Here is a 23,819-nt window from a genome sequence, read left to right as displayed (position 1 = left end):
CATTCCTTTTTATGGCTGCATAGTATTCCATGGTATACATGTACCACATTCTCTTTACCCAGTCTATCATTGATGGGCATTTGGGTTGGTTCCATATCTTTGCTATTGTAAATATGCACTGATTATTTACCTGTGGTCCTAAGGGCACCATTCCTCTTGGAGGAGTCATTCTCTGCATTGGCCCACCCATATTTGGATGTCCTAAAAAAAGTATGAAGACATTAGCAAAGTAACGAGCCTGAGTACTAAACCAGAGGCTAGCAGCTTCCTCCCTCCTGGGTGTTACTGTCTCATTTACCAAGAGTCTGAGTACTGACACCATCTTACCTTGGCTTCCAGACCACTTTTCCACCTCTTACCACTACCTACCCACACCCTCTATTAATGTCTTGACTGAAATTTTCTCCCTATTCTGTGGTGAGTTAATTCTCTAATAGCATTTGCTCCTCTTCCCATGGAACAGTACAATAGAGCATTACATATCTGTGGTTCCTAAGTATCTCTGGAGGGATTTGGTTATTGAGATTGTTAAACTAATCAGGCCCCTTGCTGCTTAGCACCTTCTTTCCCTCTGCTCATCTTTCAGATGGGCTAAGGCCTCTATCTGAAAAAGGCAAAAGAAATAATAAGTGATATTATCACTTAGCTTCCTACTTGTTAGATGTTATATAAAAGGTTTTAGAATTATTAATTAAAATATGGATTTTTGGATCCTCATGTATTCTTTTTCTTATGTTATCACTACCCTCACTATCATGCATAATTCAGTGAGCTGGAAATATAAATCATTTGGCTATGTTACTTAGAAAAATGCAACTGGTATAACTATAGGAGATTTACTTATACAAATACAATTTTCCTTAAGAGATAAAAGATTTCCTCTATGGTTCTGCACATCAATTTTCCTTTTACTTTAGAGTAGTCACCTTGTTGTCGAGTTGGATCCATTCCACTGGGGAGTAATGGCTGACTTCCTGGGACACCTCCAAGTGCCTAGCAATTTATTAAGAAAAATAAAGAGCAATATTGTAAATATTTATACAATAAGTTTTTTAACAATTTCCTTTTAAATGCTTGTATGATAATTACAAGAATGCATTTGAGTATTTCTCAAGATTTCTTATATTTCACATTCATTTATAAGTTTTGCAGGTTTATATACCTTAAATAAGTTCTTAGTTCTAAAAAGATTCTACTTTGCCCAATTTTGTGACAAATAAAATAAGTATTTTGAGGGAGCAAAGATCTACGCAAAAACTGTCCTATTTCTTCCTGAGAAGTATTATGCCTTTTCCAAAAATTAATTTACTAAGAATACTGAAATAACTAATTTTGCTTCTTACATGTAAATTCCCTATTTCTACAGAATATCTTACTCATTTGAGATTACATAGAAGCAGGATGAAAATGGAAAGGGACCAATGAAAATTGTTTTGTAGTCACAGTTTCCCTAAGAAATTATTTAGCGAAATAACACTTAAAATAAAAATAAATTAAGCAATTTGGGTGTACGGAAAAAGGAAAGTAGAACTGACAAAGGTAGATATGAACGTAACAGGGTTTGTTTCCTGGGATATATACTGAACCATAAGTTTCTAACAGTTGTCTCAGCAGTACTTAAAGCTGGATTAAGGTATAAATGATTTAAACCTACTGATCTTAAGTATATAAGCATACACATATACGTAAAATCCTGACAACTGGTGAGAATTTCCAAAAAAATTCACTAATTTAACTTAAAGCATGAAAGTTATATCTAATTAGTTAACATATTCAACTATTTCAAAAGAAATTTAACATTAAATAATTTACATGGCCAGATCAGAACTGTTTCCTAAATTGTTATCACTTGGGATGAAGTAGGTAGCTTCCATTTCCCAAGTCATTTTTGTAGTTTTTCAAAATTTTTGCTTATAAGCACACCAAATACATATTTCTTGAGATCCTACTACATTATCTGTTCCCAGATTACCTCTCCAGCCTAATTTCTTGCCACTTTCATGCTCATGTTCTAACTTCCAGCCATACCAAACTTCTTTCAGTTTTTTTTCCTATTTATGCATTCAATCAACAATGTTTAAATGCCAACCACTAAAAACAAGACAAAATAAAAACTAAACTGAAAAAAAATCTCTCCTCTCACGAAGCTTACAGACCTTTAAGTAGTTATTGCTGACATCATTTAGATCTCAGTTTAGGGATCACTTCCTAACAAAATTATTCCCTGTAGCCTCAATCTGGGATAAGCCCTCCTTCCATTTGTGTGTGTGTATGTATACATATGCAAGTTATATTGAACAAATAAATATGCTGATTGAATAATTGTGTGTGTATACACATACACACAAAGGAATTATCCCAGATTGTGTGTGTGTGCATGCATGTATAATTTCACATGTATAATTTCAAACTTCCAGAAACTGCACAAAGAATTTCCAAATACCTTGACTCGGATTGCCAACTGTTAATATTTTTTAATGCATTTGCCTTATCAGCCTTTCTCCTTTTCTTTCTCTCTATAAATATATATCTATTATCATAAATCTTTTTCAGAACTACTTAACAGCAAGCTGAAGACATGATACCTCATTACCCCTAAATACTGCAAAGTATAATTCCCCCAATAAGAATATTTCCTACATAACCACCATACAGCCTTTCAAGTCAGGAAATCAACATTGACAGCAACACTACCATCCAAGTCCAAGATCTCAATTAATTTTGCCATTTGCCTCAATAATGTTTCTTTTTCCTTTCTGGTACCAGAACATCATGGAAGACATGTTACATTTAGTTGTCCTGTCTCTTCATGTTCTTCTAAGCAGGAATAATTTCCTATTGTTCCTATCTGTGTCTATTCTATCCCTACCTATCATGTCCTCAACAATTTTAAAGAGAACAGGTCTTAAATTCTACAGCATGGTGTCTGATGTTTCTTTATGATCTAGTTATATTTTCTTAGCAGGAATACCAGAGAAATGATGCTATGCCTTTCTCAGTGTATCACATTAGAGGGCAAATTATGTTGATCTATCCCACTACTGGTGATGGTAACCTTTATCATCTGAATGTGCTGGTGTCTGCAGGTTTCTACACAGTAATTGATTACTTTTAGTATAAGAGCTATTCTGAGATTGTCAATATTCCATTCCTCAACAATCCTTTATCAACCCATCAGCTGTAGCCTCCACTAACAACTAACCACTATGATAACTGTCAAATAGAGACATTCCATGTCCATCATTCTTTTTATATTTATTAGTTGGTATTTCACTATAAGGAAAAGCTTTTCTTATTTATTCACCTATTTACTCAGTCATAGATTTCTATATTGTTCAATGGGTTGTAATCTATTACTATCATCATTTATTTCAATAGTCAAATTATCTCAGATTTGGCTAGTGAGAAGCCTTCAGGTGTGTGTGTGTATGTGTGTGTGTGTGTATGTGTGTTGTGTGTGTGTAACATACCCACATCCATTTTTGAGCATTTCCTTAATTTATGGCGTAAGATGTTCCAGGCTCACCTCATACTTCTTCTGACCTAGCCTTGGAATCAGCTCTTTCCCCAAAGGGCCTTAATTCCTTTTCGTGGAGGACAGCATTTAGGCATAAAGATCTTGCTTCTCAGGATGTTCTTGTTACTTGGGTGCATCATTTTTAGGCTCTCTCAGTAAACACCAAGCTTGAAATCTATGCAGGTGTATATGTACATGCATATATGCACACGCACGGATCTGTGACTAATTCTATGTCTATTTGTGTGTGTATAGCATATACACCTACCATAAATGCATACTCTCCAACATCAATTCAACAACTCCAATTCCAATCTGATACTTCGGGATTATTTTTAGTGTTCTTCCTTTCTAGGTTTGTAAGTATTTTCCTCTTCAACAGTGGGAAACCTGGCCTATGTTAGTTACTTATTACTCCTCAATACAATTATGTATTTATTCAATCAGTGTATTTATTTGTTCAATATAACCAGTCTCCCAACCACACTGGCCACTTCATCTTGCCATCTCTGCATGGCTACCCCCCGCCCCACCCCCCACACCCGCCATGTCCTGGCAATGCAGAGAAGGTAAGGGCTTTTCATGTGTTTTTATAGGATCATATACCTCACTTTCAGAGAACTTAAATACTAGCATGACTTGTTTTCTTCTCTGTATCTCCAGACTGTAAACTCCGCAAAAGCAGGGACCCTATCTGTGCCTACTGTCACAGAATAATAAATGTGTATTGAGGGAATAAAAGGAATAGGGTTTAGACTGACAATTTTAGGAATCATTAGTGATAAAGTCATAAGAATGAAACAGAGTTCAAAGAATGAGAAGTAAGAAGATAAAAGATTTAATTCTTTAAAAATACCAAGAAATAAAAAAAGAAACTGAAACTGAATAGGCATGAAATTAGGAAGGAGACTAAGACCAACATCTCAGAATGCCCGAGGAGAGTTTCAAGAAGGAAAAAGTAGCCAACACTGTCAAAAGTTATAAATAAATGATGTAGGAGGAGGACTAAAAATGTATGACTAATTGATATTATATTCAATTGTGAACTTAAAGTTCTTACTTTCTAAAAAAATTAACTTTTTTTTATTTTTTAGAGAAAAGGTCTCCCTCAGCTGCCCAGGCTGCAGTGCAGTGGTGTGATCATAGATCACTGCAGCCACAAATTCCTGGTCTCAAGCTATCCTCTGCTGCAGCCTCCCGAGCAGCTGGGGCTACAGATGCATGCCCCCACACCTGCCTAATTTTTTATTTTTATTTATTTATTTTTTTTCTGAGACAGAGTCTTACTCTATCACCCAGGCTGGAGTGCAGTGGTGCAATCTCAGCTCACTGCAACTTCCACCTGCCAGATTCAAGAGATTCTCCTGCCTCAGCCTCCCAAGTAGCTGGGATTACGGGCACCCACGACCGTGCCCAGCTAATTTTTGTATTTTTAGTAGTTGGGGTTTCACCATGTTGGCCAGGCTGGTCTTGAACTCCTGACCTCATGATTGGCCCGTCTCAGCCTCCCAAAGTGTTGGGATTACAGGCGTGAGCCACCGCACCCGGCCTATTTTTATTTTTTTATACAGATAAGGTATCACTATGTTGCTCAGGCAGGTCTTGAACTCCTAGCCTCAAGTGATCCTCCTGCCTTGGCCTCCCAAAGCGCTGGGATTATAGGTGTAAACCACCATGCCTGGCCAGATTCTTGCTTTTTTTAAGTCTCCAAATGGTTAGAGTTATACACTCTGAACTTTGACACTTAACTTCTGTCTCATTATAGACAATGATGTTTTATTACTGGTGGCAACCATTTTCTTCAAAACTTTACTGTTTCTAGTATATCTTTGAATATCAGAACAACTGACAAGCCTTTCTTGTTTCTGTTCATCACTTAAAAATATGGCATAATCTTACAGAAGTCTTAACCAACATCAAATTGGTTTTCAAAATGAGTGTTTTTATCTAAATTCAACTTTTTACTCATCACTGTTTGTCTTTTAGAATAAGTTAAGTCTCTAACTTTTAAAACATTTTTATCAGCCTTGGGATGACCAGATAGTAGCTTTGCGCATCAACAGTGATGTAATCACTGCATTCTTTAAACCTTTAATATCAGAAAAATGTATACATCCACCCGGATTCATTTAACTAGTCACAAATTTTGGCATGCATTGTTCTTTTGTTTTTTTTTGAGACGGTGTCTCGCTCTGTCACCCAGGCTGGAGTGCAGTGGTGTGATCTTCACTCACTGCAACCTACACCTTCCAGGTTCAAGTGATTCTCCTGCCTCAGCCTCCTTAGTAGCTGGGATCACAGGCGTCCACTACCTCGCCTGGCTAATTTGTGTATTTTTAGCAGAGATAGGGTTTCACCATTTTGGACCAGGCTGGTCTTGAACTCCTGACCTCAAGTGATCCACCCACCTCAGCTCCCCCAAACTGCTCGGATTATAGGTGTGAGCCACTGTGCCCGGCCGCTTTGTTTTATAAAAGATCTACACACTGGCAGAAAAAAATAACACTAATGAGGAGGGTATTTAATAAAAACAAACAAAATATCCATGGTAACACACACTTGTGAGCCAGTGCATTTGTGCCAGGAATTGTGCTAAGTCCTTAGTATTTCTTTCAATGTTTAAACAATCTTATAAAGTTATTATTATTCATCCTTTTTAATGATAAAAATCGAGGTTTAATATGTAACTAATTTGTTAATTTGTCCATGGTTATGCTATTTTTAAAAAGGTTTTATTGATGCATGATTTAAGTACCACAAAATTTGCCCATTTTCTAATGTTAGAACATTGCCCACCTACAGTCATTTCCCATTCCCCATGACCAGCACCCTTCACCAGCCCCAGGCATTCACTAATTTTCACTAATTTCACCATTTTCTGTCTTCCATAGTTATACTATTCACAAGTAGCAGTGTCAGGGCTCAAGATTGGATTAACATATTCCAAAAGTTCTGAAAGATGTGCCTTAAATCCTAGGGATTTAAAATAAATGAAATAGTATAAAAATTTATTAAAACAAATAATTAAATGGGGGAACTGCCTGCTTCATAAAAGAATTATTTAGTTCACAAAGAATGCATCATAACTTCAATGGCAAGACTCGCTATGCACTTATGAACTGATGTACAGGCACACCTCAGAGATATTGCTGGTTTAGCTCAAGACCATGCAATAAAAGTGAATATCACATTAAGTGAGTCATATGAATTTTTTGGTTTCCCAGTTAATATGTTTTGTTTACACCATACTGTAGTCTATTAGGTGTGCAATAGCATTATGTCTAAAAACACAATGTATATACCTGAATTTAAAAATATTTTGTTGGTAAAAAATGCTAATAATCATCTGAGGCTTCAGTTAGCTGTAATCTTTTGGCTTGTAGAAGTCTTGATGGTTGCTGACTGATCAGGGTGGTGTTTGCTGAAGGCTGGGATGGCTATGGCAATTTCTTTTAAAGACAAGGTTTTATCATATTGCCCAGGCTGGTCTCAAACTCCTGGGCTCAAGAAATCCACCCGCCTCGGCCTCCCAAAGTGTTGGGATTACAGGTGTGAGCCACTGTGCCCAGCCAGCTGTGGCAATTTCTTAAAATAGATAACAATGTTTATTGCATCGATGGACTCTTCCTTTCACAAATGATTTCTCTGTAGCATGTGATGCTGTTTGATACCACAGTAGAACTTCTTTCAAAATTGGAGGCAATGCTCTCAAACCTTGAAGCTGTTTTATAAACTAAGTTTGCGTAAAATTCTAAATCCTTTGTTGTCATTTCAGCAGTGTTCATAGCATCCTTACCAGGAAAGAGTAGATTTCATATCAAGAAACCATTTTTGTTGCTCATCCATGAGAAGTAACTCCTTATCTGTCAAAGTTTTATTACGAGAGTGTGGCAATTCAGTCACATCTTCAGGCTTCACTTCTAATTCTAGTTCTCCCTCTATTTTCACGACATCTGTAGTGACTTCCTTCACTCAGGTCTTGAACCTCTCAGAGTCATCCACAAGGGTCTGAATCAGCTTCTTCCAAACTCCCATTAATGTTGATATTTTGACCTCTTTCCATGAATCACAAATGGACTTAATGGCATTTAGAATGGTGAATTATTTCCAGAAGGTTTTCAATGTACTTTCCCCAGATTCATCAGAGAAATCACTACAGATGGCAGCTACAGCTTTATGGAATATATTTCTTAAATAGTAAGAACTGGACGGGTGCAGTGGCTCACGCCTGTAATCTCAACACTTTGGGAGGCCGAGGCGGGTGGATCACCTGAGGTCAGGAGTTCGAGACCAGCCTGGCCAACATGGTGAAACCCCATCTCTACTAAAAATACAAAAATTAGCTGGGTGTGATGGTGGGCACTTGTAATCCCAGCTACTCAGGAGGCTGAGCAGGAGAATCGCTTGAACCTGGGAGGTGGAGGTTGCAGTGAGCCGAGATTGCGCCACTGCTCTCCAGCCTGGGTGACAAGAGTGAAACTACATCTAAAAAAAAAAAAAAACAAACTGAAAGTAAAATTACTCCTTGATTCATGGGATACAGAAAGGATGTTGTGTTACCTTATACCCAAGAACTCTGATGCAGTTGTCCAAGACTAATGAAAACAACATTAATCTTGGACAACTGCATCAGAGCTCTTGGGTATAAGATGTGTTACCAAGGAGTAGTAAAAAATAAAGGAATCTTTTTCCCTGAGTAGTAGGTCTCCACACTGGGCTTAAAATAGTCAGTAAATCATGCTGTAAAAAAGATGCACTGTCATCCAGGCTTTGTTGTTCCATTTATAAAAGACAGGCAGAGTAGATTTAGTATAAAATTTTTTTTTTGAGACAGGGTCTCCCTCTGTTGCCCAGGCTGGGGTGCAGTGGTGCAATCTTGGCTGACTGCAACCTCTGCCTCCTGAGTTCAAGCAATTCTCTCACCTCAGCCTCCTGAGTAGCTGGGACTACAGATGTGTGCCACCAAGCCCAGCTAATTTTCTGTATTTTTTGGTAGAGATGGGGTTTCACCATGTTGGCCAGGCTGGTCTTGAACTCTTGATCTCAAGTTATCCATGTGCCTCAGCCTCCGAGAGTGCTGGGATTACAGATGTGAGCCACATACCTGGCCAGATTTAGTAAGTTTTAAGGGACCAAGGATTTTTCAGAATGGTACATGAGCACTGGCTTCAACTTAAGGTCACCAGTTGTATTACCCCCTAATAAGAGAATCAGCCTGCCCTTTAAAGCTCTAAAGGAAGGCATTGACTGACTATGGCTATGAAAGTTCTAGGTGGCATCTTCTTCCAACAGTTTAGTGTAGTCATCTTCATCAATTATCTTAGCTAGATTTTCTGGGTTACTTTCTGCAGTAGAATCATCAGCACTTGCGGCTTCACCTTGAGTGTATATGTTCTGGAGACAGCTTCTTTCCTAAACTTCATGAACAAATCTCTGCCCGCCGCCCTCAGGCTTTTCTTCTGCAACTTCCTCAGCTCTCTCAGTCTTCACAGAACTGAAGAGACTAAAGGCCTTACTCTGGATTAGGCTTTGGCTTAAGGGAATATTGTGGCTGGTCTGATCTTCTGTCCAGACCATAAAAACTTCCTTCTATCAGCAATAAGGCTGTTTTGCTTTCCCATCATTTCTGTGTTCACTGGAGTAGCACTTTTAATTCTTTCAAGAACTTTTCCTTTGCATTCCTAACATTGCTGTTTGGCACAAGAGGCCTAGCTTTTGGCTTATCTTGACTTTTGACATGCCTTCCTCACTAAATGTAATCATTTTTAGCTTCTGATTTAAAGTGAGCGATGTGCGACTCTTCTTTTCACTTGAACACTTAGAGGCCATTTTAGGGTTATCAGTTGGCCCAATTTCAATACTGTTGTGTCTCAGGGAATAGGGAAGTCAAGGAGAGGAATAGTGATCAGAGAGTGGCTGGTCGGTGGAGCAGTCAGAACATACAGAATTATGAATTAAGTTCACTGTCTTGTATGGGCACGGTTTGTGGCAACCCAAAACAATTACAATAGTCACATCAAAATCAGTGATCACTGTAAGAGATATAATGAAAAAATTTTAATATTATGAGAGTTACCAAAACGTGACACAGAGACACAAAGTGAGCACATGCTGTTGGCTAAATGGCACTTACTGACTTGCTCAATGCAGGGTTGCCATATAACTTTAATTTGTAAAAAACATATCTGTGAAGCATAGTAAAATGAGGTATGCCTGTATATTTCCTTTACTACCATTATATAGTTTACTCATGGAGACTAAATGCTCATTGATGCTGAAAAAATGGTGAATTTCTCAAAGCTTTAAGATTTAATTCAGTAATAATTTTGATGAACCAAATTTTTTATGGGCCCATAATGATATAATTAAATATCAGAACTAGAAGAGCCTTTAGAAATACCCACATCCACTCCTATTTTACAGGTAAGAAAACCAAAACCCAGAAAGTCTAAGCGACTTGCTCAAAGTTATACATTGCTGGCTTTTGGACCTAAGATGCCAGACGCATTTAGGTCCTTTCAACACCACTGTCATTTTATTCCTCTAAAACGACAATATCAACACAGAAGATATTAAATTAAGTGTAGGAAGATGTTTGTCCCTATAGCACAACTTGCCATTTGACATATACACACACACACACACACACATTTATACTTTTCTTTTTTCTATATTTCAACAACTGCAACTGTGCTGTTCAAATTAAAAGCTCTTTACCACATGCAGCAATTTAAATTTAATTAAAATTAATTTAATTAAAAATTTAGTTCTTCACTCACACTAGTCCTATCTCAAGTGCTCAAGTACTAAAACTACTGCATATGATAAATGCAGGTATAAAATATTTCCATCATCCCAGAAAGTTCTATTGGGCAGTGCTGCATTAGAATGTCAGCTCCACAAGAGAGATTTTCATTAGTTTGTTCACCAATGTATCCCCCACATCTAGAATGGTACCTGGGACACAGTAAACCTCAACAAGTATCTCTTGAATGATTCAATATTTCTGAGAGTGATTTTGGATAGCCCTGTGAAGTTTCTATCCAAATATATGGCAATGTATTCTATGTATTGACTTATCCAAAAACGGTATATCTATGACAAAATGACTATAAGATAATGAGGTATGTTTTGGCAAAAGAAGTGAACATTGTATCATAAAACCTCCATAAAACTATAACTTAATTGTATCAAAAACCTCCATAAAACTATAACTTAAATTAGGTAAGACTGAATAGAATTCACTGTGCAAAATTTTCTTGGTTTGAGAAGGATAAAAATAAATTTGTTTGTTAATTTTCCCTATAAAGGTAGAACAAAATTAGAAAAAGATATATATCTCAGGATAAACTCAAAATTCAAAGTCATAAGAAAATAATATATTTTAATCTTGCCATGTTGGATTTGAAATAATAATTTAAATGTTAGTGTAATTATCATAAAAATAAAAAATAATGAGCTCCCAATAATAGAAAGGGGTATTCTAAACCAGCCAAAGAGGCTACTTTATGCTTTTAATCATTAATCACTAACATATTAAACAGATACATTTTATCATCTCAATAAATTTAATTCTATAACATGATTTTTAATATGTACATACTATTTCATCATTTCAATATACCATAATTTACTTAACCACTCATCTATTATTGCACAAATATCTGAAGATTTCAGTAGAATGGTCAGATGTAGTGTGTTTGTAGAATACCAAATTCAACTTTAGAGTACAAAATGGGCAACAGAATTAACAATGTTTTTCATTCCATATATCTGTTGACAGTGTTTCAGGAATCTTAAGAAACAGAGGATAAAGTTTCTGAATTCTATAGGATCAACAGATCTATAGTTAAATTATTTTTGGTGTCACTCATATCATTAACATTATCTGTATTTCGGGCTGTCTTGATTTCCTCAAGATAGTGTTGAATGAATACTGTGAATTTTTCTGATTGCATATTTTATCCATGGGAAGGATAAAGACTTGCTCGGTTCCAGGTTACAGATGCTTCAATACCAAAGACCCCTTCTGAGAGTTGAATCAATTCCAATGTAAAATTGTATAGTCAAATATATTTTGTAGATTTAACTTCTATGTTTCATGTTTCGTCATATATATTTATCCTCTGCTATATTGCACAGTTTTGTAATTTTATTTTCCTTTCATCATTTTAGACATTATTACCCCTTCCTATATTTTTACAACATAGTGACATTATATCATATTCCAATACCCAGTGCTATACATATACAAAGAATATACACCCTTATGGATTTAATCCAGAACCATAAAAATGGTTTCAGGGGAACTCAAATTTAAATCTGTAGTCTAATCATTAGTAATTACAAATTGAGTAAAATCTGTTTATTAAAGAGATGTCTTTTACATATTCAAAATGATTAGTCAACACTACTGAAGAGGTTACTATTTCTATTTCCTTAGATACAAACTCTTAATAAAACATAACGTCATTAGTTTATGACCAATTAATATGAAAACTAAATTTAAAAATAAACACATTAGTGGATTTTAAAATTTTATTATTTGTTTATTTTTTAGAGACCAGGTCTTCCTATGTTGCCCAGGCTGATCTCAAACTCCTGGGCTCAGGCGATTCTCCTGCGTCAGCCTCCTGAAGTGCTGGGATTACAGATGTGAGCTACCATGCCTGGACACATTTGTGTTTTTATCTACATCATTCCAATTAATCACCAAAAATAGTTTTGCCCATTCTACTTTAATGACTACATAACAAAATCGAGAAACCGTGTTTATGCTTGAAAAGTTCATGCTCCTAACTAGGTTAAACATTTCCTAAAACAATATTATTTATATTATTAACACAACTCTTTTTTAAAAAATAGTAGAAATGTAAATTATTATAAGTTTGGATGATAGCTGTTTGAATTAATGAAGCTTAACTAAATGTGTATGTATGTGTGTGCACTGGAGTGGTGGTGGGAATGGACAAAAAGAATCCTTGAGAGAAGAGTACAATTGTTTTAAAATACATTTAGGTAAAGACTATTTATGATTCTTGAGGAAAGAGAGCCTATATAAAAACTTTTTATTATCTTTAACTTTTTAATTGTCTCTTTTGAAAATTCAAAGACATTAAATACCTGTTCGTAAAATTTTTCAACAAACTAGGTTTACAATTTTACATTCCCACCACCAACCTTGTCTTCAAAGTGTTCATTTTGTTAGTCTCTACGGAACCTAGGATATGGAACCTAGGATAGTATCTTATACATGGCAGGCATTCAATAATGTCACTTGAATACAATTCCAATAATTTTATCACATTTTCAACATTGATACACAATATATGAGGTCAAAAATTCTAATAACACACTTATACTAGAATTTCACATTTCCCTAATTCAGATTTTTAGGCGCTTCCTAGACTTATACAAAGCTATGGACGGAATGTCTAAAAAACCATGAAGCCTGCCTCCAATAAGAGATGCACATTTCTTTAAAAAGAAATTTAAAAGACTCAGGCACCTATATAAGTAGATCTGACTGTCAATATATACAGGTTTACCCACAGAGAAAATAAAATTCCCGTATGTTGTAACACTTGGCATCTGTGCACTTCTCTTTGCTATTTTATGCCATCTTCCCCTGGTCCGATGTACTGAATTCAGATTTGGTCTATAGGAGAAAAATGCTCCAGCTGCTAATGTGAGGAAGACTGCCAAGCACTGTTATCATGAGATGACCCAGCACTGCTTCCTACTCAAAGTTCTCCCCTGGGGGTGAATCTGAGTGCTGGCACTTTCTGCTGTGCACTAGAAGTAGAGAGCACCAGCAGATTGAGACACCTCAAAGATAGCATAATTTCAGTAAGAGTTAGGAGAGGAGAAGCAGAATTCTGCTGCCGTCAAGTAAATTAGTAATTTTAACTTTCTTGTTCCATTTCTGGTAAGGAAGAAAGTGGAAATGAAAAGACAGTATGAATGAAAAAGAGAACTTATTGTAATAACATGGTTTACTTTAAATATGGGATAAAGCTAGGTATACAAACAACAGAATTAGAGAAAGTGAACAAGACAATTATCTTGACACAAGTATTCCATAGTGTTAAGCATTTAATTTCTTCTCGGGTTATATACACACAGTGCCTGTATCCTAAAACTAAACTACAAACTCTTTGTGAGTAAAAATTGTATTTTATTCTCTTCAGCAAATAAATACTTATGATATTAATAAAAAGCTATTTGAGAACAAAACATGAAATTTTAGAGCTCTTGTAGATTAAAATGTTGGAAGATTTTATTGGTAAATATTTATTAACAGATCTATCTCTTCTAGAAGCAGCTAATTATTTGCCTAACCTGCCATTATAATTGGATAAAATTTGTATGAATGCTAGAGCCATGATATTGAAACCATATAATATGAAAGTAAACAAAAGTATGTTCATGGAAAATTTTATTGCTATTCTTTTAAAAATATTATTAAACTTAATTTTTTAAAAAATATTTCATTAACAAAGATTCTATATATTTAAGTTGTACAATGTGATGATTTGACATACCTATACATTATGTAATGATTATCACAATCAAATTATAACACATCCATTACCACTCATGCTTTATTCTAGATTCCCAGAACTTGTTCATCTTAAAACCAAAAATTTATGCCCTTTGATCAACACCTTCCTATTTCCCTGACTTTCTAGCCTCTGGCAACCACTGCTCTATTCAGCTTCTATGAGTTTGACCTTTTAAGATTTTACATATAAGTGAGATCATGCAATATTTTTCTTTCTGTGTCTGACTTATTTCACTGCTAATGTCTTCTAGGTTCATCCATGTTGTTGCAAATGGCAGTATTTCCTTCTTGTTTATGGCCAAATAATATATATATATATAATATATATAAAAAATATCATATATTATATATATACACACACACACCACATTTTTTATATCCATTCATTCACTGATAAAGTTAGGTTTATTCCATATTTTGGCTATTTTGAGTAATGCTGTAATGAACATGGGAATGCAGATATTCCTTCAAGATACTGATTTCATTTCCTTTGAATATATACCTTGAAATGGGATTGCTGTATTGTATGGTAGTTCAACTTTTAATTTTTTGAAGAATCTCCATACTGTTTTCCATAATGGCTGTACCAAGTTACTTTCCCTGCAACAGTGTACAAAAGTTCCCTTTTCTTTATATACTTGGTAACACTTGTTACCTCTTGTCTTTTTGATAATAGCCATCCTTACAGCTGTGTGGTGATATCTCATTGTGATTTTGATTTGCATTTCCTTATGATTAGTGATATTGAGCACCTTTTCATACACTATACCTGTTGGCCATTTTTATATCTTCTTTGGAAAACACCAATTCAGGTCCTTTGCTATTTTTTTTATATTATACTTTAAGTTTTAGGGTACATGTGCACAACGTGCAGGTTTGTTACATATGTATACATGTGCCATGCTGGTGTGCTGCACCCATTAACTCATCATTTAGCATTAGGTATATCTCCTAATGCTATCCCTCCCCGCTCCCCCCACCCCACAACAGTCCCCGGTGTGTGATGTTCCCCTTCCTGTGTCCATGTGTTCTCACTGTTCAATTTTCACCTATGAGTGAGAACATGTGGTGTTAGGTTTTTTGTCTTTATTGCCGTTCTTTAAACGGGAGGATAATCAGCATTTACCAAAATTACACAAGTTTTTAAAATTAGGTTCAAAGTATAAGGTAGACTCCAAGAATGGGCAAACTTTTTTCTGTAAAGATCCAAATAGTAAATATTTTAGGGTTGCCGGCCACATATGGTCTCTGCCATGACCACTTAAATCTGTATTGTAGTGTAAAAGTAGTCACAGACAATACAGAAATAGATCTGTGTGGATGTTTTCAATAAAACTTTATTTACAAAAAATAGCTAGCTTATGAGCTGTAGTTTGCCAACCCTTGAAGCAGACTAGAAATAGCATTAAATGGGACAGAAAAAGGAGAATTTCATATTTTTACAGGATGATAAATATATGTGACATTTTCAAGATCTTTGATTCTTACAAAAAACTTACATAGCACATAAATCTTACCTGATTAGGTATCCTCAATGGGGGCCTTGGACCTCCAGGGTACCGAGGTGACATAAAAGGCTATTGAAGTAAAACAAATAAACAAACAAAACAAAAAACAGTACAATGTAAAATACATATCTGAAAATAAACTACTTAAAAAATTTTAGAATTCATCAAATCACAAATCAATGTACTTTGAGGCTGCTTTCAGCATAATAAATGCTTTTAAGAAAAATTACCATCCCATTACTTATTTTGTAGAATATCTAGAAAATTTTCCAAAGAAAATGTAAAAACATAAAAGCTGGCTAAAGTAACTATAGCAAAATCTTTTAAAAATGTGAATTATTAAGGCAATAATATCTAGTGGCAAAAAATAAGGTAGAGAAGCAGGCAATTTAATCTTAAAAAGGACCTCTGGAAGCAGCTTACTGCCTATGTTATTACATTCTAAATAGATACTTCTGGTGGAATTGTTTGGTTTGGTTATCAATTCCTTTAATAATTTTAAAATTGCCAAATTTCATCTTTTATAGCTTTGTTTAAAATGATAAATAAATTTCTTTTCCAAGGGTCATCTGTAGTCAAAAAAGCTTTGGCTTTTCCTCAACATGGGTTTCTTATAGTTCAAAACGGACTCTGTGGGTGTGGCGGCACACACCTATAGTCCCACCTACTCGGGAGGCTGAGGCCAAAGGACTGCTTGAGCTCAACAGTTAGAGGCTGTGGTGCATGATGACCATGCCTGTAAACAGCCACTGCACTCCAGGCTGGGCAACACAGTAACATTTCATTTCTTAAAAAAAAAAAAAAAATTGACTACAAATTTTAAAGTTGAAATTTCTTTGCATATTTTGACCCTAGCTGATTATGAAGCGTATATTTTTAACAAAAGAAAAAAATGATCTTATATTAAAAGTCAAGTTAATTTATGTTGCTGGATGAGTCAGAGGCTCCTAAGATGTACTGAATCTGTCAGTCTGGAAATTGTCTGAAAAGTATCCTAAAAGCAACATTTTAGTGAAATGTTTAGGTAAGGTAAAAAGAGACTATTTTTGATCATCCAGACTTAGGCACTAAAATTTTATAAGTTTATTAAATTATTTAAAATTTGATTTTTTATTTATTTTTCTAGAAACAACAGAAAAATTATAATTTTGTTTAATTACATCTCAACATATAATTACTTAAATGTAAGATGTTTCTTACATGTAATATAAGCAAATATCAAATCTAACGGGTTGAATGTTATTAAGATATTAAGAATTAATTAATATGAATTAAGAAGTAATATACAGCAAGTAGACAAAGGTTTGGGGAAATCATTTACAGTGCATTACAGAATTAAATCCTACATGTAGAATGTATTTTCTACAAATATTCTTAGAAATTAGGCTTGGAGGACATGGCTACTCAGGTTTTCCAGAGCTGTTTTAAAAGGAGCCTCTAAAAAATAAAATCCTAATTAATGCTGTATAGATTTTTCCTATAGTATCTTTTGCAGAGTCTGACAAACCAACAAAAGGAGCTTCATAATTAAGTGAGCAATTTGGCTTTTTGTTCACTGTGTTCTTATATGTAAAAGTGCTTCCAGCAGTTCATTTTATACGGACAGAAACAGTAGATTATTCAGGTAGTATTGTCACCTCCAGCTGATAAAACTTAAGTAGATTTTCCAATTTTAACAAAGTTGATTTTAAAAACGTTTAGTTTTCACATATTTGATTAAAGTTGTCTCTCATTTATCATTTTGAAACTCTACCATAAATTGGATAAGTTAGTTATGTACTGTCAACTAGAAGCTTATTCTAATATTCACACTCTCTCTGTTATTTTCTCTTTCCTTTATAAATCACCTAATTTCACCTATGAAGCTGTCTTTTTAATTCTGGACTCATTTAAAAAATTTAGTAAATATTGTGTCATTGGTTTTATAATGGCTGTCTTTTACAAAATGATGTTTTATGACATAGTCATTAATTCAAAATATAGTATCGATTTAGTTTTTGAAACATGGAGACATAAAAATAGGTTACTAATAATTTTTGTCTGTAATACAACCACTTTGAAGTAGAATACAAGGTAAAATTATGTGAAAAATATTACTAAATACCAAATGTTGAGATAAATATTTAGAAGTGCCTCACTTGAAACAGAAGAACACTTGAGATCTGCGTGTTGATCTGAATGTAAGAAGATGATACAGTGTTTATTTAGTGGCATATGTGAAAGGAGAATTTTTTTTCCCCAAATGGATGGCATTGTGAATGAGTGTATGTTAATGGAACTGTCTATACCCTCCTACCTGACAGAGGCCCTGTGAGGGAGCTGCTGTGAGGGAGGGTCAGTGTATGTGCTAGCTGGGAACCTGCAGGTTACTACAAAATGAGATTAAGAGAAAGAGACAGATTCTGTTTTTAGTCAATTTATTACTCTTATATGTCCTCCTTTAAGTTCAAATTTGTATGTTTTTTTGGAGGCCAAAAAAAAAAAGAAATAGAAAACCACTTATAAACTCTAATCTTCACACAATTAAAGCACAAAAAGACAAAACAATCGGTTAATATAGCTAAAAACCACTACTTTTACCTGAAATATAAGATTACTATGGTTAAAGTATTTTTAACACAAAATTAGTGCTGTTATAACATGGCTTAGTATTCAGATTGATCCTTCACTTAAGTTATCTAGATAACCACCTAAGTCCTCAACTGCCTAGTGAATTAGCTTGCGTAGACACAGCAACAGAATCTAAAAGCGTTTGCATACTAGCAACTGAGAATAATCTGCACTAGTATCTCTACTTCACTATTCAGAAGTCAATTTGCTTTCAAATGAAATTCAAAATGTTAACCCCAATTTTAATTATTTTATGGTAAAATGCTAATCTGTCCAAGAGATTATGCTAATATAAATTATATCTATTGACAGACATGTCAGTATTCCCTGCTTTAGCAATCTGAGAAGAATAGGTTCTTCAAGAGTCTTTGGGCTGGGCGAGGTGGCTCATGCCTGTAATCCCAGCACTTTGGGAGGCCGAGGTGGGCAGACCACTTGAGGCCAGGAATTTGAGACCAGCCTGGGCAACATGACGAAACCCCATCTCTACTAAAAATACAAAAAATCAGCTGGGCTTGGTGGCACACGCCTGTAATCCCAGCTACTTGGGAGGCTGAGGGAGGAGAATCGCTTGAACCCAGGAGGCGGAGGTTGCAGTGAACGGAGATCACGCCACTGCACTTCAGCCTGGGTGACAGAGCAAGACTCTTTCTCAAAACAAAACAAAACAAAAAAACAGGCAGAAAAGAGTGTTTGGCTCTTAAAATGTGTTTACTCTTTATGTTTGGGGCAACATTCTTTTTTTTTTTTTTTTTAAGTTTGAGTAACAAATACTTGTTTGAAAGTATCATGATGGTGAATCAGTGTTTTAACTGGAAAAAAGCCTTCCCCAGAAAGGATTATTTGTAATGTGTGTGGAAATAACATTTGACTGGGAGTTAAAGACCTGGGTTTTAGTTTCTGTACCTCTATTAATTAGCAGTGTCCCTGAGCTAATCATCTTTCAGGGCTTTAGTTTTGTCAACCTTAAAATGAGAGAGTTAAACCAGGTGACTTCTAAAGTCCCTTTTAAAATAAGGAACCAATGATTCTGTGTTAATTATTTTTAGTATTACATTTAAATATAAAGATTAGTATAATGTAGATAGCTATAAATATTTGAAGTGTGTGTGGGTGAGGCAGGGAGTGGGGATAAAGGCATATGTTCCTAAGGCACAAACCATTTTCATCAAGGAGCTAAAGAAAATTATTACCATGCTTCATAGAGAAAAAGAAAAACCTAAAGATTAAATATCCCACAACACAACAGTCCTCTTTGTTGTGTCAGATTAAAGGTCAATTAGGAGAATAAAAAAGCTACACTTAACAATGAGAAAGTATGGTAGAAATTTGTTCATTCAAAAACATATATATATATTCAAAAACATATATATATTAAAAACATATATATATTTGAATGAACAAAACAGATAGATAGATAGATAGATAGATAGATAGATAGATAGATAGATAGATAGATTAACAGGGTCTTGCTCCATTGTCCAGGCTGGAGTGCAGTGCCATGATCATGGCTCCCTGCAGCCTCAACCTCCCAGGCTCAAGTAATCCTTCCACCTCAGCCTCCTGAGTAGCTGGGACTACAGGTGTGGTACACAACACCACACCTGGGTATTAAAAAAAAAAAATTGCAGGCCGGACGTGGTGACTCACACCTGTAATCCCAACACTTTGGGAGGCCAAGGTGGGCGGATCATGAGGTCAGCAGTTCAAGGCCATCCTGGCCAACATAGTGAAACACTATCTCTAGTAAAAAATACAAAAAATTAGCCAGATGTGGTGGCATGTGCCTGTAGTCCCAGCTACTTGGGAGGCTGAGGCAGGAGAATTGCTTGAACCTGGGAGGCTGGGGTTGCAGTGAGCCAAGACCATGCCATTGCATTCCAGCCTGGGTGGCAGGGTGAGACTCCATCTCAAAAAAAAAAAAAAAATTGTAGAGATGGGGCCTCGCTCTGCTGCCCAGGCTGGTCTCAAACTCCTGGGCTCAAGTGAGTATCCTGCCTTGACTTCCTAAAGTGCTGGAATTACAGGTATGAACCATCATGTCCTGCTCATCAAATATTTATTAAACACCCACAAAGGCACTGTTCTAAGTGGCTAGATATATCAGTGAACAAGGAAGATAAAAATGACTGCCCGCTGATTAGGATTTTTCAAGGTTCACAGTCTTGTAATTAATAGGAGAAACAATTTCTATAAAAATTCTTTTCTACATCAGTCCACTAATCTGAGACAAATAGAATGTTCTCTTCACCAAATGGCGAGTATCAATGAAAACCCAGGGAAAATAATATTTCAATCTGGTGTCTTTCCTCAAAAGTCATATTACATCATCCCTATTTGATAGAACATGTAGTGCTATGAATACTGAAGATCAAGGCTATGCTTTTAAAAAAGTTTCAAAATTAGGAAAAACTCATAAGGTAAGCTTATTTACTTTATAAGAGAAACTGGGTAGCATAGTTAGTACTCTGACATATGGAAACTACATTTATAGGTATAAATTCTCATTTCTACATGTTCTAGTGATCTGTGTATGCTATGGACTGAATGTTTATGTTTGCATAAAATTCATATATTGAAATCCTAATCTCCAATGTGATGGTATTTGGAGGTGGGACCTTTGAGAAGTAATTAAGTCATGAGGGTGGAGCCTTCATGAATGGGATTAGTACGCCTATAAAAAGAGGCACAAGAGAGATGATCTCTTTCTTTCTGCCATGTGAGCATTATGGCCATCTGCAAGCCAGGAGGAGGGTCCTCTCCAGGAGTCAAATTGGCTGGCACCTTGATCTTGGACTTCCCAGCCTTCGGAACTCCAAAGAATAAATTTCTGTTGATTAAACTTCCTCATCTATGGCATTTTATTATAGCAGCCCAAACTAAAACAGTCTAAAATAAATGGAATAACCCAAAGTAGAAGAAATAAAAGTATATACAAGCCAAGAAAATCAATAAATATTTGGTGACAAAATGAAAAAAAAATACTCTAATAGAAATGCAAACCAAATGTTCACCTCATTTTCTCCAAGTAGTCTTTTGGAGAAAAAATTACACCACTTAGAATCATAATTTACTTCAGAATGAATGCCATTATGTTTTAAATAATTATTTTTCTATTATATCAAGAATTATTCATGGAACTTTAGACTTCTAGTTTCCTAAAAGAGAGATTTTCCTTTATTTCTTGTCCTTTCTGCTAGCACAAAAGCAGTAGTTTCCCCTCCCCTTATTTTGATCTTTCATAAGCCCTTAGCTTTTTATCTCAATTCCCTAAGAATTAGAAGGAACCAGCTCTTTCTTATCTTCATATTAGCTAAAGGTAGATCCCTCAGTCGAAGTCTTTTCTTTTTGAAGGTCCCAGGCCCCTTAATGAAACCGTTTTATAAATTATTTACCTGAAATTACTGGTGATACAAACTATTTTAAGCCCTAACTGCCTTTAAGACATATATGATAAAACTGTACATCTTAAATGACACATTGCTCAAATGTTAATTTTGTTAATATTTTCTAACATTGTCAATAGAATCTAAAAATTCCATATAAATATGATTCCCCAACATCAGAATATTCTCTGTTCCTGAAGATTACACTGTACTCGCTTTTCTCTGCCAAGTAAATTAATTCCCCAAGGGCCAGTTTTGAAACACTCCTTTCTCTTTAAAGAATTTCTATAGGCTCCATTTCCCCTACTTCATCAGCACTTTATTTATACCACTTATCATAGAGGATTTAGTACACTGGGGTATAACATACTCCGATATGAAGGAACTGTACTTTAGAGGAAAGAATACAAAATACTATCAGAGCAACAACTATCTTAATGTCAAGATAATTAATTCTTAAAATAAGGCCAGCATTTCTTAGAATACCTAAAATTGATGTAGCAATATATAAGTCACCTTATATCTCATTATATCTTACCTTATATCTCATTATATCTCAATTTGTATCTCATTATATCTCATCTTGGCTTTAAAAGTTCTTTAAATCTTAGTTTTTCAGTATAAATTAATAATAAAGAAAATTAAAAATCATTAAAAAGTAAAAAAAACCCTCTAAAATGTCAATTGCTAAGCATTTTCTATATTCTATCTTTTATTTTATGAGCACAATTTAGAACAATCAATGATGAAGAAAAGAATAACAATAATTTCCTTAGAATGAACGAATTAACATTTAGGACAGTTTACATGTCAGAAAACTTAGAAGTCTGAGGTACAGTTCTAAAATGCACAATTATACAGGACTTATGTAATTTAAAGTAACTTTGGACTTTTTTGAGGATAAAATTATTCATGTGAAATTAGCTTCCAAATTTGAAAACCTAGAAGTTTTAAAACTTTTTTTTTTTGAGACGGAGTCTCACTCTGTTGCCCAAGCTGAAGTGCAGTGGCACAATCTCGGCTCACTGCAACCTCCGCCTCCTGAGTTCAAGTGATTCTCCTGCCTCAGTCTCCTGAGTAGCTGGGACTACAGGCATGTGCCACCATGCCTGGCTAATTTTTGTATTTTTAGTAGAGACAAGGTTTCACCATGTTGGCCAGGTTGGTCTCGAACTCCTGACCTTAGGTGATCCGCCTGCCTAGGCCTCCCAAAGTACTGGGATTACAGGTGTGAGCCACAGCACCCGGCCAGAACTTTTTAAATGACTGTAAGAAATATATAATTACCAGGTTTAAGAAAATATAAACTTACAAAATAATTTAGCAAGTGACCATTTACTTAACAAAGACTTCTTACTTCACAAAATTGCTCACTTGAAGTTTTGCAAGTTCTGTGTTATACATATATAATAAAATATTACTTATGCAATTTTATTTGAATATGCCTTTTAGAAACATGTTCAAGAAGGAAGTTTAACTTTTTAAAGTTTACTACATCATCCTCCTTATTTTATGTAAAAGAAAACCGAAGACCAAATTTCTTAACTGCCATTTTAGTCTTCTTTTCTTTGTAACACCCTGCCATAGGAATACCTTTAGAATAACGGCAGATACACACACTTATGTACCAGGCTCATTTTATGGTCAGTTGGTCACAAAAAGCGTGTGGTACATAAATAAATTGCTTGATGTGGCACTTTCTCTCAGGCCCTCAGCAACTGTGCAACCATTTATTAAATACTTAATGTGGAATTCTTTAGTTACCACTCAAACATGAAAGGTGAAAATGTAGTGGTATTTCAGGTAGGCAAGCTAATTTGCACATAAAGCACCAATTAGCATGTGCTCTTGATTCACCAGACTAAAAAGAAATGTAACAACTGAAATAAAATAAATTTCAAAAGCTCTCTCTCTCTTTTCTGGAACATTTTTGGTGGAGTTTTGATAATATATGTAGTCTTTAGTCCATTTATTTGTGTTTTTAAGGGAATAGTAGAGGATGGGTAGAGAATGGTGGTAAATGGGTACGGTATTAATTATCGTCATTATAACAAAGATGTTCATTATAATGTGGTTCATGAAGAATGGAAGAAAGCAGCTAGCACATTCGAAGACAGAATGTATGAAGCAAATGTTCAGTAAATATTTGGTTGGTTCGGTAGCTGGCCCACTGACCAAGTGATCACCAACCCTAATGGAAGACTAAAAGTCCGCAAAAGATATAATAAAGCTTG

At 35.1% G+C, this 23,819-nt stretch overlaps 1 protein-coding gene across 10 annotated transcripts in view; it reads right to left on the bottom strand.

The window, feature by feature from the left end:
• SSBP2 (single stranded DNA binding protein 2) overlaps positions 1-23,819 on the bottom strand; it is a 324,480-nt gene that overhangs the window by 52,434 nt on the left and 248,227 nt on the right. For 8 of the 10 annotated variants that reach the window (XM_003822253.7, XM_063604176.1, XM_003822255.6 and 5 more), the window contains 3 exons: positions 15,599-15,658; positions 927-993; positions 131-201 (listed from right to left, as the gene is read on the bottom strand). In XM_003822253.7, the coding sequence (XP_003822301.1) occupies positions 131-201; positions 927-993; positions 15,599-15,658 (198 nt within the window). The remainder of the gene's footprint in view (positions 1-130; positions 202-926; positions 994-15,598; positions 15,659-23,819) is intronic. The other 2 variants (XM_055112243.2, XM_055112244.2) reach the window with 1 other exon arrangement.

Source organism: Pan paniscus, chromosome 4 (genome assembly GCF_029289425.2).
Source record: "Pan paniscus chromosome 4, NHGRI_mPanPan1-v2.0_pri, whole genome shotgun sequence".
NCBI lineage: Eukaryota > Metazoa > Chordata > Mammalia > Primates > Hominidae > Pan > Pan paniscus.
Note: the sequence above shows the minus strand (reverse complement) of the source record. Positions and strands in the feature narration are given on the sequence as shown.